General features: G+C 46.2%; 3 protein-coding genes across 3 annotated transcripts in view; all 3 read left to right on the top strand.

Annotated features, from left to right (window-relative positions):
- Positions 1-9507, top strand: part of LOC6498846 (serine-rich adhesin for platelets) — a 32968-nt gene extending 23461 nt beyond the window's left edge. Inside the window, exons 3-8 of the mRNA XM_001955775.4 lie at positions 1447-4657; positions 6662-7330; positions 7392-7537; positions 7596-7733; positions 7791-8566; positions 8627-9507. Coding sequence (XP_001955811.1) covers positions 1501-4657; positions 6662-7330; positions 7392-7537; positions 7596-7733; positions 7791-8566; positions 8627-9038 — 5298 coding nt within the window. The 5' untranslated portion in view covers positions 1447-1500 and the 3' untranslated portion in view covers positions 9039-9507. The remainder of the gene's footprint in view (positions 1-1446; positions 4658-6661; positions 7331-7391; positions 7538-7595; positions 7734-7790; positions 8567-8626) is intronic.
- Positions 9508-10109: 602 nt separating this feature from the next.
- LOC6498849 lies at positions 10110-16401 on the top strand. The gene is made up of 11 exons (XM_044714121.1): positions 10110-10233; positions 10290-10783; positions 10840-11287; positions 11344-11939; positions 12440-12895; positions 12964-13411; positions 13467-14044; positions 14359-14464; positions 14677-15167; positions 15234-15687; positions 15747-16401. The coding sequence occupies exons 1-11, from the start codon at positions 10162-10164 to the stop codon at positions 16344-16346; spliced, it is 4743 nt and encodes a 1580-aa protein (XP_044570056.1). The 5' UTR covers positions 10110-10161; the 3' UTR covers positions 16347-16401.
- Positions 11939-14108, top strand: LOC6498848 (probable cytochrome P450 12a4, mitochondrial). Its single transcript, XM_001955773.4, has 4 exons — positions 11939-12343; positions 12405-12895; positions 12964-13411; positions 13467-14108. Exons 1-4 carry the CDS (start codon positions 12245-12247, stop codon positions 14064-14066), a joined length of 1638 nt encoding a protein of 545 aa, XP_001955809.2. The 5' UTR covers positions 11939-12244; the 3' UTR covers positions 14067-14108.
- Positions 16402-16633: the final 232 nt, after the last annotated feature.

Here is a 16633-nt window from a genome sequence, read left to right as displayed (position 1 = left end):
CAAAAACTTTTATGTTTCTTCAAGTGCCAAACAAAATATTCAACAATGGGTCAACTTTCTTGGCTCTGGCGTTGATAAATGTTAGCCACAAACCGAAAAAACTCAGAAACTGTCGGCTGCTGTTGTCATCTTCATTGTTAAAATAGTGGGTGTTGCTGTCGCAGCAATAGCGACCACAGCAACATCAACAGACAGCAACAGCAACGGCAACATCACCAACACCAACAATACTTTCCCAATTAGAGGCCTTAACTGCGGGTTCAAGTGACACACTTGCTGCAATGCCTACAGCTTTATATGATGGAAAAGTTAATGGCTTAAAGACCTCTAAATTGCTACATTGTTAGTGGTAGTTGGCAGTAGTGTGAAATGGTACAGAAGAAACGCCCGAAATCTTGGCTGGCATTCTGACCAGATCGTTCAGATAAGCCGTCATAATTCAGTGGACTGGTAATTTGATCTGCCAGTGTTATGTCTTCCCAAAAAAAAAAAATAAAAACATCAAAAATGTGAGCTACATTTAATGGGTTTAGAAGATAATTATAGACGATAAGGTGTCTGGAATACGTTCTCAAAATTAGTAAGCATCAAAGTGCCATTAGGTTCCGAGAATAAAACTTTCCCATAAAAGTTCTCTTAATTCACTCGTCAAATTGGCCAAATAAAGTTCTACAGGAAACTCCAACAAATTACAAATCATTCTCTGTTTGTTTAGAGAATTATCAAAATTTATGGCCAATTCCCAACAAGGAAACAAGTTTGCCTTTGAATCACTTCCAGAAGCTATTGCCAAATAAAGCAGTCAATTTTAAAGCTTGTCTGTCTGATTTGTGGCACTTCCTAGCTTTTTGTTTAGGTTTTCTGTTTGCTCTGTCAACAGTAGTGAGTGTGTTGCACATGCAACTAAAGTTTATGTAGTTGACTTTTTTGTTTATGATATTGACTTTTTAGAAAGTAATTTGCAGATGAGCGACAAAGTGGCAACAAAAGCTAACGAAATGCGGCAGCAATTGTCGAATACGTAACAGCTTATTTGGAGGGTGGGGGAGATGTGACAATCAGAGTTAATTATGTGGCTGACATACCAATTCCCAAAATCCCGATTTCCACCCAACTGATTTCCCACCGCACACACTTTTCTGGCAGCCAATGAAGTCAGCAGCAATGGCAGCAATCCCACATCATGGGCAGCATTTCAATAATTCCATTATCGAGATGAAGATTGATTGATAAGCTACAGGCCTGGCCAAATGGCAGTCTGTGGCCATAATTCGGGGGGTCATGTGGCTTGATGACCCAACTCAATCAGTATTGAGTCATGCGGCAGAAGCCGAGAGTGAAAGTTAATTGGGATCTTGCGCAATTTTTGGCAAAGAAAGTTTAGGCTCAACAAACAATCGACTCACGACCATTAATATTTTTATTTCCATTTTTTGTATCTTGCAGAATATGGCCTAAGGTTGTTCAACTAGCAGCAACTAGCAACGAAAAGTCACCAAGATGTCGTCCTCGATCTGTTCACACTTCACCCAGAATGCCTGGAAAAAGGACCTGTGCTCCAACTGCTTCAAGTCGAAGGACGAGCATAAGGCTGCCGCAGCAGCAGCAGCTGCCAAGTCTGGCGGCAGCAAAGCGGACATTCTGGCCAAAACCGATTACCCCAACAAGCACAAGACCCCGGCCAAGAGTATCATCAAAAAGGCCTTCGGTGTAAGACTGACGAGCTCGAGTGGAAAATCTGGAAGCTCCAAGAGCGGCAAGGTGTGCTTCCCCAAGCAGCTGCACGAGATTATCGGGTATGGAGGCGAGTGGTCGGACGATGATGACGACGACGACGATCACGACTTCATGAACCTGGGCAACGAGCACGACGACATGGCCATTACGGAGACGGATGACGAGGAGACCGTCGAGCTGAAAAGAATCACCAGGGCCAACACGGACTTCAACATGAACAATGGTAACTTACTGGGCGACGCCCAGGAGAATATTAAAAAGTCCTTTGCCGCTTTGAAGCTGGGCGCCCCACAGGTCGATAAGGAGGGCAAGAAGCAGACCCTGACCATCAATGTGATGCCCTTCGGGCAGCCCAACTCGAAGAGTGCAGCGCCAGAAAACAAAAGCACTGCCTCAGCCGCCACGCCAGCCAAATCGAAATCAAAGCCAGCGACCACAACCAGCACAGCCATTAAGAGTACAACTAGTAGTAGTAGCACCACCACAACCACTGCCAGTGTGGCCAAAAAGGTGACCACCACCCTGACACCCACTCTGTTAATGACGAAGAGCACCACAGCCACGGCGGCGACGAGTGCCACTGTGACATCATCATCATCTTCATCATCCCGTGACGGCAAGGACAGTCCTCCTCTTGCCCTGGCCATGGAGAAGTCCCTGCTGGACGAGATATCCGAGACGTTGGAACAGAAACAGAAGCAAAGCGAACAGAACAGCTCATCGGCCAGCACAACCGGAACATCTTCTTCCGCCGGAAATAGCCAAACTACCAGTTCTATTTCTACTGCTTCCAGTAAGATTAAATTCGAGCTGAGCGCCCTCAGCGATTCCCCGAAGCCATTTCTCGACCTTAAGAAGCCGATTGCCCGGAATGCACCAATCACCCGAGACCAGGCCAAGCCCAAGGTGAATGTGTGCCACAAGTACTCGGATACGGACAGCAACTGCTCCGACACGGACAACGGTGTGTCCGCCTACTACGACGTGGTAGAGACCCAACTAAGCTACGAGAACCTGCCGGATGGCAAATACTCTGAGCAGATCGGAGTGGCCACCGCCACAGCCTCTCAGGCGGATTCGGGTAACTCCCATTACTCCAGCTCCCAGTACATCACCGACATGCTGCTGAGCTCCAAGACCCGAGCAGCGAGCTACAATCTCCACGAGGGTAACTTCATGACTAGCAAGATCACCTCCGATGGCCTAATTGTCACCAAATGCAGCTCGGACGACGCCCTGGATTCCACAGGAAGCAGCTTCGACGGCAGCTCGGACGAGGAGAACGCCTACAACATGATCCGCAGCGAATCGGATTCGGGAATCGGCATTAGCCTTGGCAGCGAATACAAGAACCTCGGCGTGGCCAAGGGCCCGTCAGTGCCGCTCCTGGTGGAGAAGAAGCTGAGTGCCAGTACCAACAACTCGGACTACGAGGACATCCAAATCGGAGACCAGGCGGTGGCCAAGCCGGCGGTAAAGAGTCGGGAACTTCATGGAGAACCCGATGGCAGTGCAGATCCGGACAACAGTTTGGAGCAGAAACAGCAACAGCCTCAGCAGAAGGAGTCGGAACCGCTACTGCCAGCTCTGCCAAAGTCTCCGCCACCACCCATGAAAGTGGATGCTCGGCCCTCGTTCCTTCACGGCCTGAAAAAGCCAGAGTTGCCCGTGAAGCCTCTGGTGAACAATCCCAGCAGCGTCACCAGTAACCCTCCATTGAAGAGCTTCCTGGGTAAGCGACAGCCCAGTTGTGCGGAACAGCAATTCATCAGTCAGCTGCAGTCGGCCATTTCCAAGTCCAGTGAGAATCTGCTTCTGGCCAAAGAGAATCTAATGGCCGCATCGGACGAGTCCAAGCTGAAAAAGGGCAAGGCACCGAACCCGCCGCCGGAGCCGAAACAGCTCAGCGCTCCGCCCACGCCGGAACGAGATTACAGTCTGGTAGTTGAGTTCGAGCAGGCGGCGGAAAAGGTTGCGTCATCCGGCTCGGGCTCGGGCTCGGGCTCAGGTGAGCAATCGTCATCGACGGCGGAAAACCAATCATCGCCACCAGTTGCAGGCGAGACGCCAAAGACAGCTGCCACAGCCGCTGCAGCCAACGGGATCAACGGCAATAACAACAACCTGTATACCCGTAAACCGGCCCTTCCCGTCACCGGAGGAGCTCCCGTAATCCGGGAAAAAGACAAGCGCGAGCGCGCCGTGATTAATCCCAAGTTCCGGAGCTTAAACACCTTTGTGATGCAGCGGGCGAATGCCGCGAAGCAGATGCAATCCGCCGGCTCTGTTCTGAGCCTCAAACAACCGATGACGCCAGAGCCGACACCCCGGAACCCCAGGCATCTTTCCATGTCGGAGGAGTGCCTGGCAGCGGCCGGTTTGGACAAGAAATCCCCCTCGGCATCGCCGCCCCAGAAGCAAAAGTCCAAGTTCTCGATTAAAAAATTCCTGCGCATGGGAAGCAACGGCGGCAGCACCAAGTCCAGTGACTCCGGCCTGGCCAAGAAGGAGGGCAGTGTCTACACGGAGATCTGTACGGGCACCGAGGAGGGTAGCGCATCCGGAAAACCACGTCTGGTCATCATCCATCCCATTGACATTAATCCCACGGCCGTGGAAGTGGTGAAGGACATCACCAAGACGAGTGATACCGTCTCAGCGCAGACAGTGGCGGTGGTTACGGCCAAACCTCCGGCCCCGCCCCTCCGTTCCAGTGCCAGTGAGGGGCAGCGGGCTCACGAGGCGAACAAGCCGGCCCGCCCCCCGCCGCCCAAGAGTGCCGAACTGCGCCGGAAGCAGAAAACCGAGCTGACGGCCACCTTGAGCTCCAGCAGCGTGGACTCCAGTGTCCTGCCGGCCGGCCAGGTCTCCGGCACCGGATCCATCAAGCTGAAAGCCGACAATGTCTACGCCAATTTGGGTAAGGGATTTAATTTTATTAAATAAATTAAATAATTAGATTAAGAAACATTTTAATTTCGAACTTGGGGGGTCATTCTTAAATCTAGATTCTAGAATTAGTTTCTCTTAAATTTAGAATTTAGAGCCTTTCAAAAATGTTAATTAGTTCTACTTTGGCCAAAATATACTATCTGCCAGAGAATTCGCATACATTTTGGCCTGAAATTTGCATTTTTGTAAACGGAATTCCGCCCCTCTCTTGAAATTCATTTCAGTCTCGTTCCCATTGACCCGGTTTCGAGTGGTGTAGGTGGTCATGGCCTCCTCCTCCTCCTCCACCTCCATCTCCATTTCTCCCGAAACAGTTTGCAAAATGATCGCATTCCAATTCAAAAGAAAGCGTAAGCCAATCACGTTCACTGACAGCGCCCAGAAATCAGGCGACCTTCAAAATAAGCGACTCATGCGTGTGGGCCTGAAGGGTTCGAGGCTGCAAAGACCACTCGGAATTCCAGCCACAGCCACTTCACCCACTTGGGCAGACTCGTTGACTTCAATTGCAGCCACAAACACGAAACAAGAACACGAATAAAATCACCGTAAATGGTAAAAGCCAGTGCGGCAGAGCTATTCTACACAAAAGTAGAACCCGAAACCCAAGGCAGAACAAGTTACGCATTTTAATCAATATAACGGGCACACACACACTATACTATATTACGGAATACAGGTACAACTACAGGCCACTTATGACCATATCCGCCGCATCCAAACGAGATGAGTCGATCCGAGCCGGCTCGAACTGGGTTAAGTGGCCAAAGCCGGAGAGCAAAATAGTTTACCAGATGAGCGGCAAAATAGCACACAAAAAATGGATAACCCAAAGCAGCATGAAGAGGAAAAAACAAAATCGAAATGAAAATAAGCCAAGCCAGGCCAGGCCAGTCAAGACCAAGCCAGTCCAAGCCAGGCCAAAACCAATGAGGTAACCACATGTTGATGGTTAGCTAGAGAAACCGGTGGCCTTCTCTCCAGAGCCAAACCAGAGACCCATTTCTTTCGGCCTGACACTTTGCGGTCAACTCGAATGCGGCGAGAACTTGTTACACCTGCTGCTGCTGCTTTTTCTATCGCTGCTGCACCTGGCCATCAGCTATATAGATGCGGATCCCGAACCAAAACCAAGAAATCTAAGACAGGCCCCAGATCCGACCTGAAAGAGCTCCATGCGAATTGTAATTTACCGTGAATTTAGGTCAAAATCGCAATTAGTACTCACAGGTTGTCTAACTACTTGGCCTGGCCTTTTGCTTTGTGGATTTTTGAGCAGTTTCGGGTGCCAGCCACCATTTGGCATGGCTCCATTGCTCCACGAAGGCCAGGCAATGGGGAGAACCTGCCTGGGAAATCTTATGAATATATTATGGGTATGACAGGGCAATGGAATAGTTGAAAAGGAGGGAGGAGGTTGGCGAAAAACCAGCTATTTATTGGAAAGTTTTTGAGGAAAAGTAGGAGGGACTATTTAAAATAATAGTTTTCCAACTTTGATAGTAACTACTTGAAAGTTCATTTGATTGATTTTAATTGCTTGTTGAAAGTTTGGGTAATTAAAGAGTAGTTGTTAGATCATTACAAGTTTCTGATTTAATTTTTTTTTATTTTTTATTTTTTTTTATAAGAAAAGCTAATCTTTTCAAGGTTTCAAAAGTGATTCAACCCAACAACTAATATCATTTAAATTATGCTAATTTTCTTTAGAGGCTGTCTATTCAAAATGAATCACTCATATGATTTGAGAATACTTTTCGATTACTAATAGTTTAAAGTCTTAAACTCCCTATTTTACTAGCAAGTCTAAGGGGCAATTAATTGATTTTAAATAAGTTTAAAGAAATAATTTATCAGAAATTAACTCATAACAAGAGTTCCAAGTTAGAGAAGCAAAGAGAGGCGGGCAAGTCTCCTTACATCCCCCATAAAATTACCTATTAACCCTTTTTAAACCCTCTACCTCTTTCAGGAGAAATCCGCTCCTCCATCGCACCACGGAAACCAGAGCGAACGGCCAGTATGCGAGAGCGAGAGGCGCAACTGGAACTGGTACGGAAGCGTGGCGTCCTCACCGACACTATCTCCATTTGCTCGTCAAACGGTGAGAATGGTGCGACGGATCAGGGCAAGACACTGTCCAAGTCCTCTGCAGGGCAGGAGTCCTCCAGCAAGGCGGCCTCCACGGCCAATAGTCGGACCAGCACCTTTGAGCGCCAGCCCCAGAAGATGAGTGAACCGAAGATGTCGATTTCCAGCAAGTTGGAAATCTTCGAGCAGCGTTCCACCAACGACGCCACAGATGCTGCCCAAAGGAGCAGCCTGAAGGATTCGGTGCGAAAAATCAACAGCACTATCGATAGCTATCTGAAGGATAAACGCGATTACGAGAACATGTACGAGTTTGTCAAAATGGGCTCACCGCAGCCGGGTGCTGGAGGCACTGCCACGCCCACGGCATCCACAGCCACACCTCCGCCGCCCCCGACACGGACTAACATTGATCTGGTGGCGGTGGCTGGTCAGCGGTTGACCCAGGTGGCCCGGAGGAATAATCTCTACTCGGACACTGCCTCCATTGCCAGCTACACGCGCAGCGAGTACGGCCCGGTGCGAAACTACGGACTGAACAACAGCTTAGGTGCGCTTGGTATTCTATAAACTTAATTGATTTTTAATTAATATAATTATTTATATTTTAGCTAACATTCCACGGATGATTTCCGCCTCGTATGCCGGTAGCGAGGTGGGAGAATTCGACATCTATGCTCCGTACAGCTACTACGGAAGCGAGGCGGGCGGCGATGTGGCCACGGACATCAATGACAGTGTTTGGGGCATGCCACAGGTGGGTTATGATATAAAATTTAGAAATATTTTTATTAATTATTTAATCTATTTTTTAGGCCAACAAAAACCGCAGCAAGGCCACGAATCGTTTGCGCATGCGCAAAGGACGCAGTGTCGTGCACAAGACCATCGAGGACAACTACACCGCCGTGGTGGTGGCCAACCACGAGGCACTGGCCCAGGTCCTTGATCAGGTTAGTGACATTTCACACTCACCTTTAACATTAATTCTAACGTTCTTGTCCTTGCAGCTCCAGCAAACTCCCGCAGTTCCGGCAGCACTGCGTCCTCTGGCCAATGCCATTAATTTGCGCTACGAGGACTTCACCATACTGGAGGGTGCTCAGGCATTCGTTGTTGGAAAGAAGGCCTTTCATGCAGCGCTCTGGAGTTCTTCGCCCGTGACCCTTGCCCTTTCGGCCGACTGCAACCAGCTGGCGGGAGTGGGCGGAGAACTGAGCCAACTAACTGGTGGCGTGAGCGATGTCCTTAATCCGGTGACGGAGTTCTGCGACCTAGTGCCCAGCTACCAGCTGCCTCTGATGCCCTCGACAGAGGTAACGCTGTTGCAGGCCACCATCTCGGTGCTGCCACGTCTGCAACTGGAGACTCTGCAATCCATTGGAGCCATTCTGAAGGGAAAATCCCAGGTCCTGGACAAGAGCAATTTCAACTTCCGGGGCTCAATTCCGAATCTCAGCGGTCTAAAGGAGGGCGGCAATTCGGCACTGGGCGGCGGAAATCTGAGGAACGTAGTGTCTGTGCAGAACCTGAGTACTCTGAACGAGGAATCCTCCAACCCCGCAACTGGCGCTGGAGAGGATGGTGCGACGAATGCGAATGCCATGCCCGCATTCGATGATGTCATGACCCGGGAGGTGGCCTTCATCATGTTGCAGCTGGTCAACGGAATGAAGAACTTGCAGGCCAAGGCAATTGAAGAGACGCCGCTCAGTCTTTCCAATGTGGTGCTGTCCAAGGACATGGACAATAAGGACGCCCAGGCGCGACTCTGCGTCCTGCAGGGGTAAGTCTTAGTTTTCCTGAAAAAATTTATGATGTTAATAAAATGTAATTATTCTTGTAGCAACAACAACGATGACGAGGAGCCCATGGGCACCTTGTGCAAGTGCGCCCACTCCGCCCTGACCGACATGCTGCCCCCTACCAAGATCACTCCCATTCTGGCGGACATCCTGCAGCAGGAGCGTTCCGATTCCCTGTCCAAGGCCAAGGCCGTCTTGGAGTTTGTCCTGTGGGGTCCCTCGGATGTGGCGCTCACCGGATCGCTCAAGGAGCGGGAACTGGCCCTTCAGCGGTGGTTGGACCTGGAGCGGGCCACCGTACTCCATGGCCTGGTGCGGACCCGGGTGGAGTTGACCGTGTACGACGAGTGTCATCTAATGTTCCTCGTCCGGTCCACGGCCAAAATGATGAACGATGCGGCCAAAATCGTCTGCAGTTACCAGCAGGCGAACGGCGCCGCTGGCCAGGATTAGTTCCAGGATGAACTGCCCTTTTAGTTACCCCCGCTCAATGCTTAAGGAATTTTCTCTTATAACTACTATACGAATCTGTCATAGACACCTAATCCATAAAGTCAACGAAAGATATATCGAACCATATACTTATATAAATAAATATACACTTTTTATATCTTTGCCCAGCGTGCCAAATTGTTTCGCGCGGAAATTGTCATGTAAAAATATAATTATCAAAACGATTTGTGCAACTTTAGTGAATTAATAATCTACCATTAAGTCATTAATCTATACGAATATTTATATTTTCCTGTACGCGTACGTAAATATAAAAATATACTCAATCAGATTGCAATTATTGTATGCCAGATAACTGGTTGGTAAGACAAAACTCTTTGGTGTTTGAACAAATAAATACAATACATATTATATATAAATTATAAATATTGTCTAATATAAATAAAGAAATCGAAACTTATAAAATTCATAACTTTTTGTGTTTAATAGAACTGTGTCTGATAGGAATCATGGTATTAATTATAGATAAAGTCTGGCAAACAGGTCCAAGGTTTGCCAGACGAACCAGTCTGATGCAATAAGTGCTGGTTTCCTTGGAAAATGTTTAAATTATTAAATGGCAAGCTTTTTTTTTATATGTAGTTTCTCTTGTAGCTGTAGAATCTAAGCTGATTAGATACAATTTTCAGAACAATATTCTCTCTTCCTAATCGCATTTTCGAACCTACGAAAATAACATTGAACTCACAAACATATTGTGGTACCGATTGATTTCAATCAATATTTTTTTTTTGGGTATATAGGCACATCTATTCTTTATGAAATAGTGGGGAAACTATTTCCATATAGAAATTCTCCCTTTCTTAAACATTTAAAAAGAAAAATAAATATTTGTTTGTAAACTCTTATTTATTTATTTAGTTTATGAATTTGCCATCTGGTTTTGTTTATTTTTCTCATGCTCTTGCCAATATTTTTGGCGTTCTCAGAGATACATTTTCGGAGAGTATCTTTGGCCAAATAGCTGAGCAAAGCTCTCTGGGCCTTAGAAAAAATAAAACTTGTAGACTTGTTTGAACAGTTTCACATTGGCAGTGAGCGAGCCAACAGATAAGCAGAAAAAATGCTCGAGAGGCGTTTGGGTCTATATTTATTACAGTCGCAAAAAGCGGCTCTCTCTTCCATTAAACAAAAAGTAAATATTAATTCCATTTCACAATAAATAAATATAATAATAATAACGTTTCCCAGAGGTGGCAGACAAATGTGGCAGCCACCAATGAAGCTCGAACCGATCCGGAATGGTTGAACGCCAAACCCTTTGAAGACCTTCCCCGTGCCGGGGCTCTCTCCCTATTCCCGAAAATTGCCTTCCCGGGGGGCAAGTACAAAAATATGGAATTTATGGAAATGATAGAGGCTATGCGCCAGGATTACGGAGATATATTCTACCTGCCTGGATTGATGGGAAGCCCAGCCTTTCTGATGACGTACAATCCCGAGGATTTCGAGGTGGTATTCAGAAACGAGGGAGTGTGGCCTCTCAGACCAGGCAGTGAGACATTAAGATATCATCGGACAGTGCACGGAAAGGACTTCTTTCAGGGCGTGGAGGGCATTATTCCCTCACAGGGTAAGTCCTGGGCCGACTTCCGATCTGCCGTAAATCCAGTGCTCATGCAACCCAAAACTGTGAGGTTGTATTACAAGAAAATGTCCCAGGTCAATCAGGAGTTTATACAACGGTGAGTTGAATCAACTATTGACTTTAATATTTTATTTTTTAATATTTATGTTTTAGTATTAAGGACATCAGAGATCCCGCCACCCAGGAGGTGCCTGAAAACTTTATCGAAACTATCAATAGATGGACTTTGGAGTCTGTTTCTGTGGTGGCTCTGGACAAGCAGCTGGGATTGCTGAAAGATTCGGGAAAGGACACTGAAGCCCTTGAGCTTTTCAGAAACCTGGACGAGTTTTTCTTGCTGACCGCTGAACTGGAGATGAGGCCTTCGCCCTGGCGATACTTCAAGACTCCCAAACTACAACGACTGATGAAGGCTCTCGATGGCCTCAGGGATATAACGCTGTCCTATGTGGAGGAGGCCATCCAGCGATTGGAGAGGGAAGCCAAGGAGGGAGTGGTGAAGCCGGAGAGTGAGCAGAGTGTACTCGAGAAGCTGCTGAAAGTGAACAAGAAAGTGGCCACTATCATGGCAATGGATATGCTTGTAGCTGGCGTTGATACGGTAATCTTTAGAAATGTTCTATAAAATCTTATCTAACCTTATCAATTATTCTGCAGACATCCAGCACCTTTACTGCACTTCTATTGTGCCTTGCCAAAAATCCAGAAAAACAAGAAAAGCTTAGAGAGGAGGTTATGAAGGTGCTACCCAACAAGGACTCTGAGTTCACAGAGGCGTCCATGAAGAATGTTCCTTTCCTGCGTGCCTGTATCAAGGAATCGCAGCGAATATATCCTCTTGTTATTGGTAATGCTCGGGCACTTGCCAGGGACACAGTGGTTGGAGGATACCGGGTACCAGCTGGAACGAATGTCTCCATGTGTCCCCTCAATTCCTATTTCAGCGATAAGTACTTCCCAAAAGCTACGGAATTCCAACCGGAACGATGGCTACGACCTGCCAAGGATGCGTCTGGAGAATGTCCTGCAAATAACCTGAGGACGAATAATCCGTTTGTATTCTTACCCTTTGGCTTCGGAGCGAGGATGTGCGTTGGTAAACGGATTGTGGACATGGAACTGGAGCTGGGAATCGCTCGACTCATTCGAAACTTCAACGTAGAGTTCAATTATTCGACGAATAATGCCTTCCGATCGGCTCTCGTGAATCTACCGAACATACCACTCAAGTTTAAGTTTACCGACTTGGCCAAGTAGTATTTATGTGCACTTGATATTTGTGTTATCTGTTAATAGATAGGCTTTTGATGATAGATAGGCTTCTAACTTGCACAATAAATTTGTAATGCACAAAATTTAAGAAAGTTAAAGCCTAGTTGGATGCTACTTTAGAGATCTTCCTTACTTTAATAAGAGGAAATAATCATTCAGAGTTAGGCTCTCTCTAAGTAATTATAATATTTGGCTCGTATAAACTTGATAACCGGCTCCCTCTCTCAAGTTATCTATATAATGTATTGCGTAGTCGTTTAACTTTTCAGTTTAATTTCAACTGTGAATGGAACAGGTTATCAATACAGCGAAAATGTTGAAAACACTACAAACTTTATCTCTAAATCGTTCTCAAAACGCGATCTTTTCGCTTGGTGCTCAAAAAGTATAAAAATAAATGAAAATACAATTCCAATAGAAATTATTTTTTTGATAATGTGTTCTAGCGTTGGCAGACCAATGTTGCAACCTCGGAGATCAGGGAGGATGCCGATTGGCTGGAAGCTAAGCCCTTTGAACAAATACCGCGGGTGAACATGCTATCATTAGTTATGAAAACTGCCTTACCTGGTGGGAAGTACAAAAATATGGACTTAATGGACATGTTCGAGGGCTTGCGACAGGATCATGGCGATATTTTCCTAATGCCAGGCGTAATGGGTGCTCCGACATTTGTAATGACCAGCAATCCAAACGACTTTGAGATAGTTTTCCGCAACGAGGGCATTTGGCCCCACCGTCCAGGCAGTGATTCCATTCGGTACCACAGAGATGAGAAACGAAAGGACTTCTATCAGGGCGTTTCGGGACTCATCCCTAGCCAGGGCAAAGCCTGGGGGGACTTTCGATCTATTGTTAACCCCGTCCTAATGCAACCCAAGAACGTGAGGCTCTACTACAAGAAGATGTCTCAGGTTAATAGGGAATTTGTGGAACGGTAAGTCAGGGATAGAAACTGTTTTCATCTTTAACGTAATTATTATTCTTTGGAAACAATGTACATAGCATCAAAGAACTCAGGGATCCTGAAACTTTGGAGGCTCCGGATGATTTCATAAACACCCTCAACCGTTGGACCTTAGAGTCAGTTTCAGTTGTGGCTTTGGACAAACAATTGGGTTTACTGAAAGATTCGAAGAAAAACGTAGAGGCCCTCAGGCTTTTTGAATACTTGGAAGAATTTTTCGTGGTTGCGGCAGATCTTGAAATGAAGCCTTCTCCATGGCGATATATTACAACGCCCAAGTTGAAAAGAGTCATAGCCGCTCTGGATGGCATCCAGGAGGTAACGCTGTCCTACATTGAGGAAGCTATTGAGCGACTGGATAAGGAGGCGAAGCAGGGCATCTTGCGGCCGGAGAGCGAGCAGAGTGTCCTGGAGAAGCTCCTCAAGATGGATAAAAAGGTGGCCACCATCATGGCAATGGATATGCTGATGGCTGGCGTGGATACTGTAAGGTTTTCTAGGAACTCTTTGAGAATTGAGTACTAATATAGTTTACTTTCAGACCTCTAGCACCTTTACAGCCCTTTTATTCTGCCTCACCGAGAATCCCGAAAAGCAAGAAAAGCTGCGCGAGGAAGTGATGAAGGTTCTGCCCAAAAAGGACTCTGAATTCACGGAGGCATCTATGAAAAACACTCCCTATCTGCGAGCCTGCATCAAGGAGTCCATGCGAGTTCGTCCCCTGATCTTCGGAAATGGCCGTGCCCTCACCAAGGACTCCATCCTCAGTGGTTACAAAGTGCCAGCTGGAACTCTTATATCCATTCTAGCCTTGAATTCTTATACGAAAAATGAATACTTTCCCCAAGCTTCCGAGTTTCTGCCTGAACGCTGGCTAAGAAGTCCCAAGGATTCAGAGTCACAATGCCCAGCAAATAGCCTGAAATCCACGCATCCTTTTGTTTTCCTTCCGTTCGGATTCGGTCCAAGGATGTGCGTAGGAAAACGCATTGTGGATATGGAAATGGAACTGGGCTTGGCCAGAATCATTCGCAACTTTAAAGTGGAGTTTAACTATTCCACAGAGAACGCTTTCAAATCGGCACTGATTAAGTTGCCCAACATACCTCTGAAGTTTAAGTTTACAGACTTGCCAAATTAATTACAAAATGTTTATATTAAAATGTCCATCTGGCTCTTAAAATATTATATTGATTTATTTGGGTTGAGGGGTATCAACAAGTCGACTCTGGAGCGCTCTTGTATTTTAAGAAACAAACATTTAATAGTAATTGGCTCTCACGAAACTTGTTTATGGTTCTCCGGCCCCAGCTGTATCTATCTATCTGTGAGCTTGTGTTGTTATCGTCATACTAAGCATTAAAGCTCTCGAAATTTTTTTGTATATTAAGGCAATAGAACGACCTCAGTGGGGCAGTATTTTTTCGACGGTGAATGAGCAAAGTTTTCCCGCGAAATCCCGCGAAAATGTTGAAAGTGCGCAGTGGAATATCTCTGATTCGTTCGCAACCAGCGACCCTCTCTCTGGCCAATCAAACGGTGATTACACACTTTCATTTTATAAACAAAAACACAAAAAGTTAATCTAATAAATGTCTAACGACATTTAATCATAAACCGTGTTATCTACGCGGCCATGAACTTTTTGTTGGAAAAAAGAATAATCATCCAGAACAAACATATTTTAAGTGAATCCCAAACATTATTAAATACAATATGGTTTGCCATTCTGATTATATTATTTCCAGCTGCGATGGCAAACAAATGCCGCTACAGCTGAGGCTAGGGAGGACTCCGAGTGGCTGAATGCCAAGTCCTTCAAGGATATACCTCGTATCAATGCGCTCTCTTTGATAATGAAAATGACATTGCCCGGTGGGCAGTATAAGAACATGGATTACCTGACCATGTTCCAGGCTATGCGTAAGGACTACGGGAATTTACACTTTATGCCAGGAATAATGGGCAATCCGCCGTTTCTGACCACCTACAATCCCAAGGACTTTGAGATTGTCTTCCGCAACGAAGGCATATGGCCACATCGTCCCGGCAACGAGGCAATGCTGTATCACCGTGAAGTGGTTAGGAAGGATTTCTATCAGGGCGTTATGGGCGTCCTTCCCACACAGGGTAAAGCCTGGGGTGACTTTCGATCTATCGTCAACCCCGTCCTAATGCAACCCAAGAATGTTAGGCTGTACTACAAAAAGATGTCTCAGGTCAACAGGGAGTTTGTACAACGGTAGGCTGAAGGATATGAATTCTGTTTATTTGTAATATACATCCTGTTTTTTTGGTGTCCGTTTAGTATAAAAGAACTCAGGGATCCTGAAACTTTGGAGGCTCCTGACGACTTCATCGACACCATCAATCGTTGGACCTTGGAGTCAGTTTCTGTGGTGGCGTTGGACAAGCAACTGGGATTGCTCAAGAGCTCTGGAACCGAAAATAACAGCGAAGCTGTCAAGCTTTTCGAGTATCTGGATGACTTCTTCGTTTATGCCGCAGAGCTGGAGATGAAGCCGTCGCCCTGGAGGTACATTACCACGCCCAATCTAAAGAAAGTATTGAACGCTCTTGATGGTATCCAGGATGTTACATTGGCCTATGTCGATGAGGCTATCGAGCGATTGGAGAAGGAGGCCAAGGAGGGAATCGTGCGACCGGAGAATGAACAAAGTGTTCTCGAGAAGCTTCTGAAGAAGGACAAAAAGGTGGCCACTATTATGGCTATGGACATGCTCATGGCAGGCGTGGATACGGTGGGTCATAAAAAATATCCTTAGAAGTCAAAATTAATTTTAATATATCTATTTTGCAGACTTCGAGTACGTTCACAGCCCTGTTGCTGTGTCTGGCAGAGAATCCGGAAAAACAAGAAAAGCTACGCGAAGAGGTAATGAAGGTTCTGCCCGAGAAGGACTCCGAATTTACTGAGGCCTCTATGAAAAACATTCCTTATCTTCGAGCCTGCATCAAGGAATCCCAGCGCCTTCGTCCTCTGATTGTGGGAAATGCCCGTGTGCTTGAAAAAGATTCCGTACTCAGTGGCTATCAAGTTCCTGCCGGAACCTATGTATCTCTTATCCCGATAAGCTCCCTCTCCAGCGACGAATACTTCCCTCAGGCTTCTGAATTCCTACCCGAACGCTGGCTTAGAAGTTCCAAGGAGTCGGAGTCCAAATGCCCAGCCGATGACCTGAAGGCGAAAAATCCCTTTGTCTTTCTGCCCTTCGGCTTTGGCCCCAGGATGTGCGTGGGCAAACGTATTGTGGATATGGAACTGGAGCTGGGAACGGCGCGTCTCATCCGCAACTTCAAGATCGAGTTTAATTATCCCACGGAGAACGCCTTCCGACCGGCACTGATTAACTTGCCCAACATACCGCTTAAATTTAAGTTCACCGACTTGCCCAACTAAAATATTTTTTTTTTCAATGGGTGTGATTTGTAAATAAATGTTCGTATTTCAGCAATTGATTTAATATTTTTATTGGACGAGCTGCGAAACAGGATTCAATTAATCCAAATGAAGTTTTAATTAACTCTGAAGCCCACCCCATCCGAGGGAAATTAAAACAACTGTGTTTTTGTTCATACATTTAAAGCTATTTCATTTCCTGTTTAATACACACTCAAATATATATGTATCTTTATGTTTGTAGATGTATATGTATACGGTTACTAGACGTTAGTCAATCAATACGG

Source organism: Drosophila ananassae, chromosome 2L (assembly GCF_017639315.1).
Source record: "Drosophila ananassae strain 14024-0371.13 chromosome 2L, ASM1763931v2, whole genome shotgun sequence".
Lineage (NCBI taxonomy): Eukaryota > Metazoa > Arthropoda > Insecta > Diptera > Drosophilidae > Drosophila > Drosophila ananassae.
The sequence above is the reverse complement of the archived record's forward strand: the minus strand, read 5'-3'. Positions and strand labels throughout refer to the sequence as shown.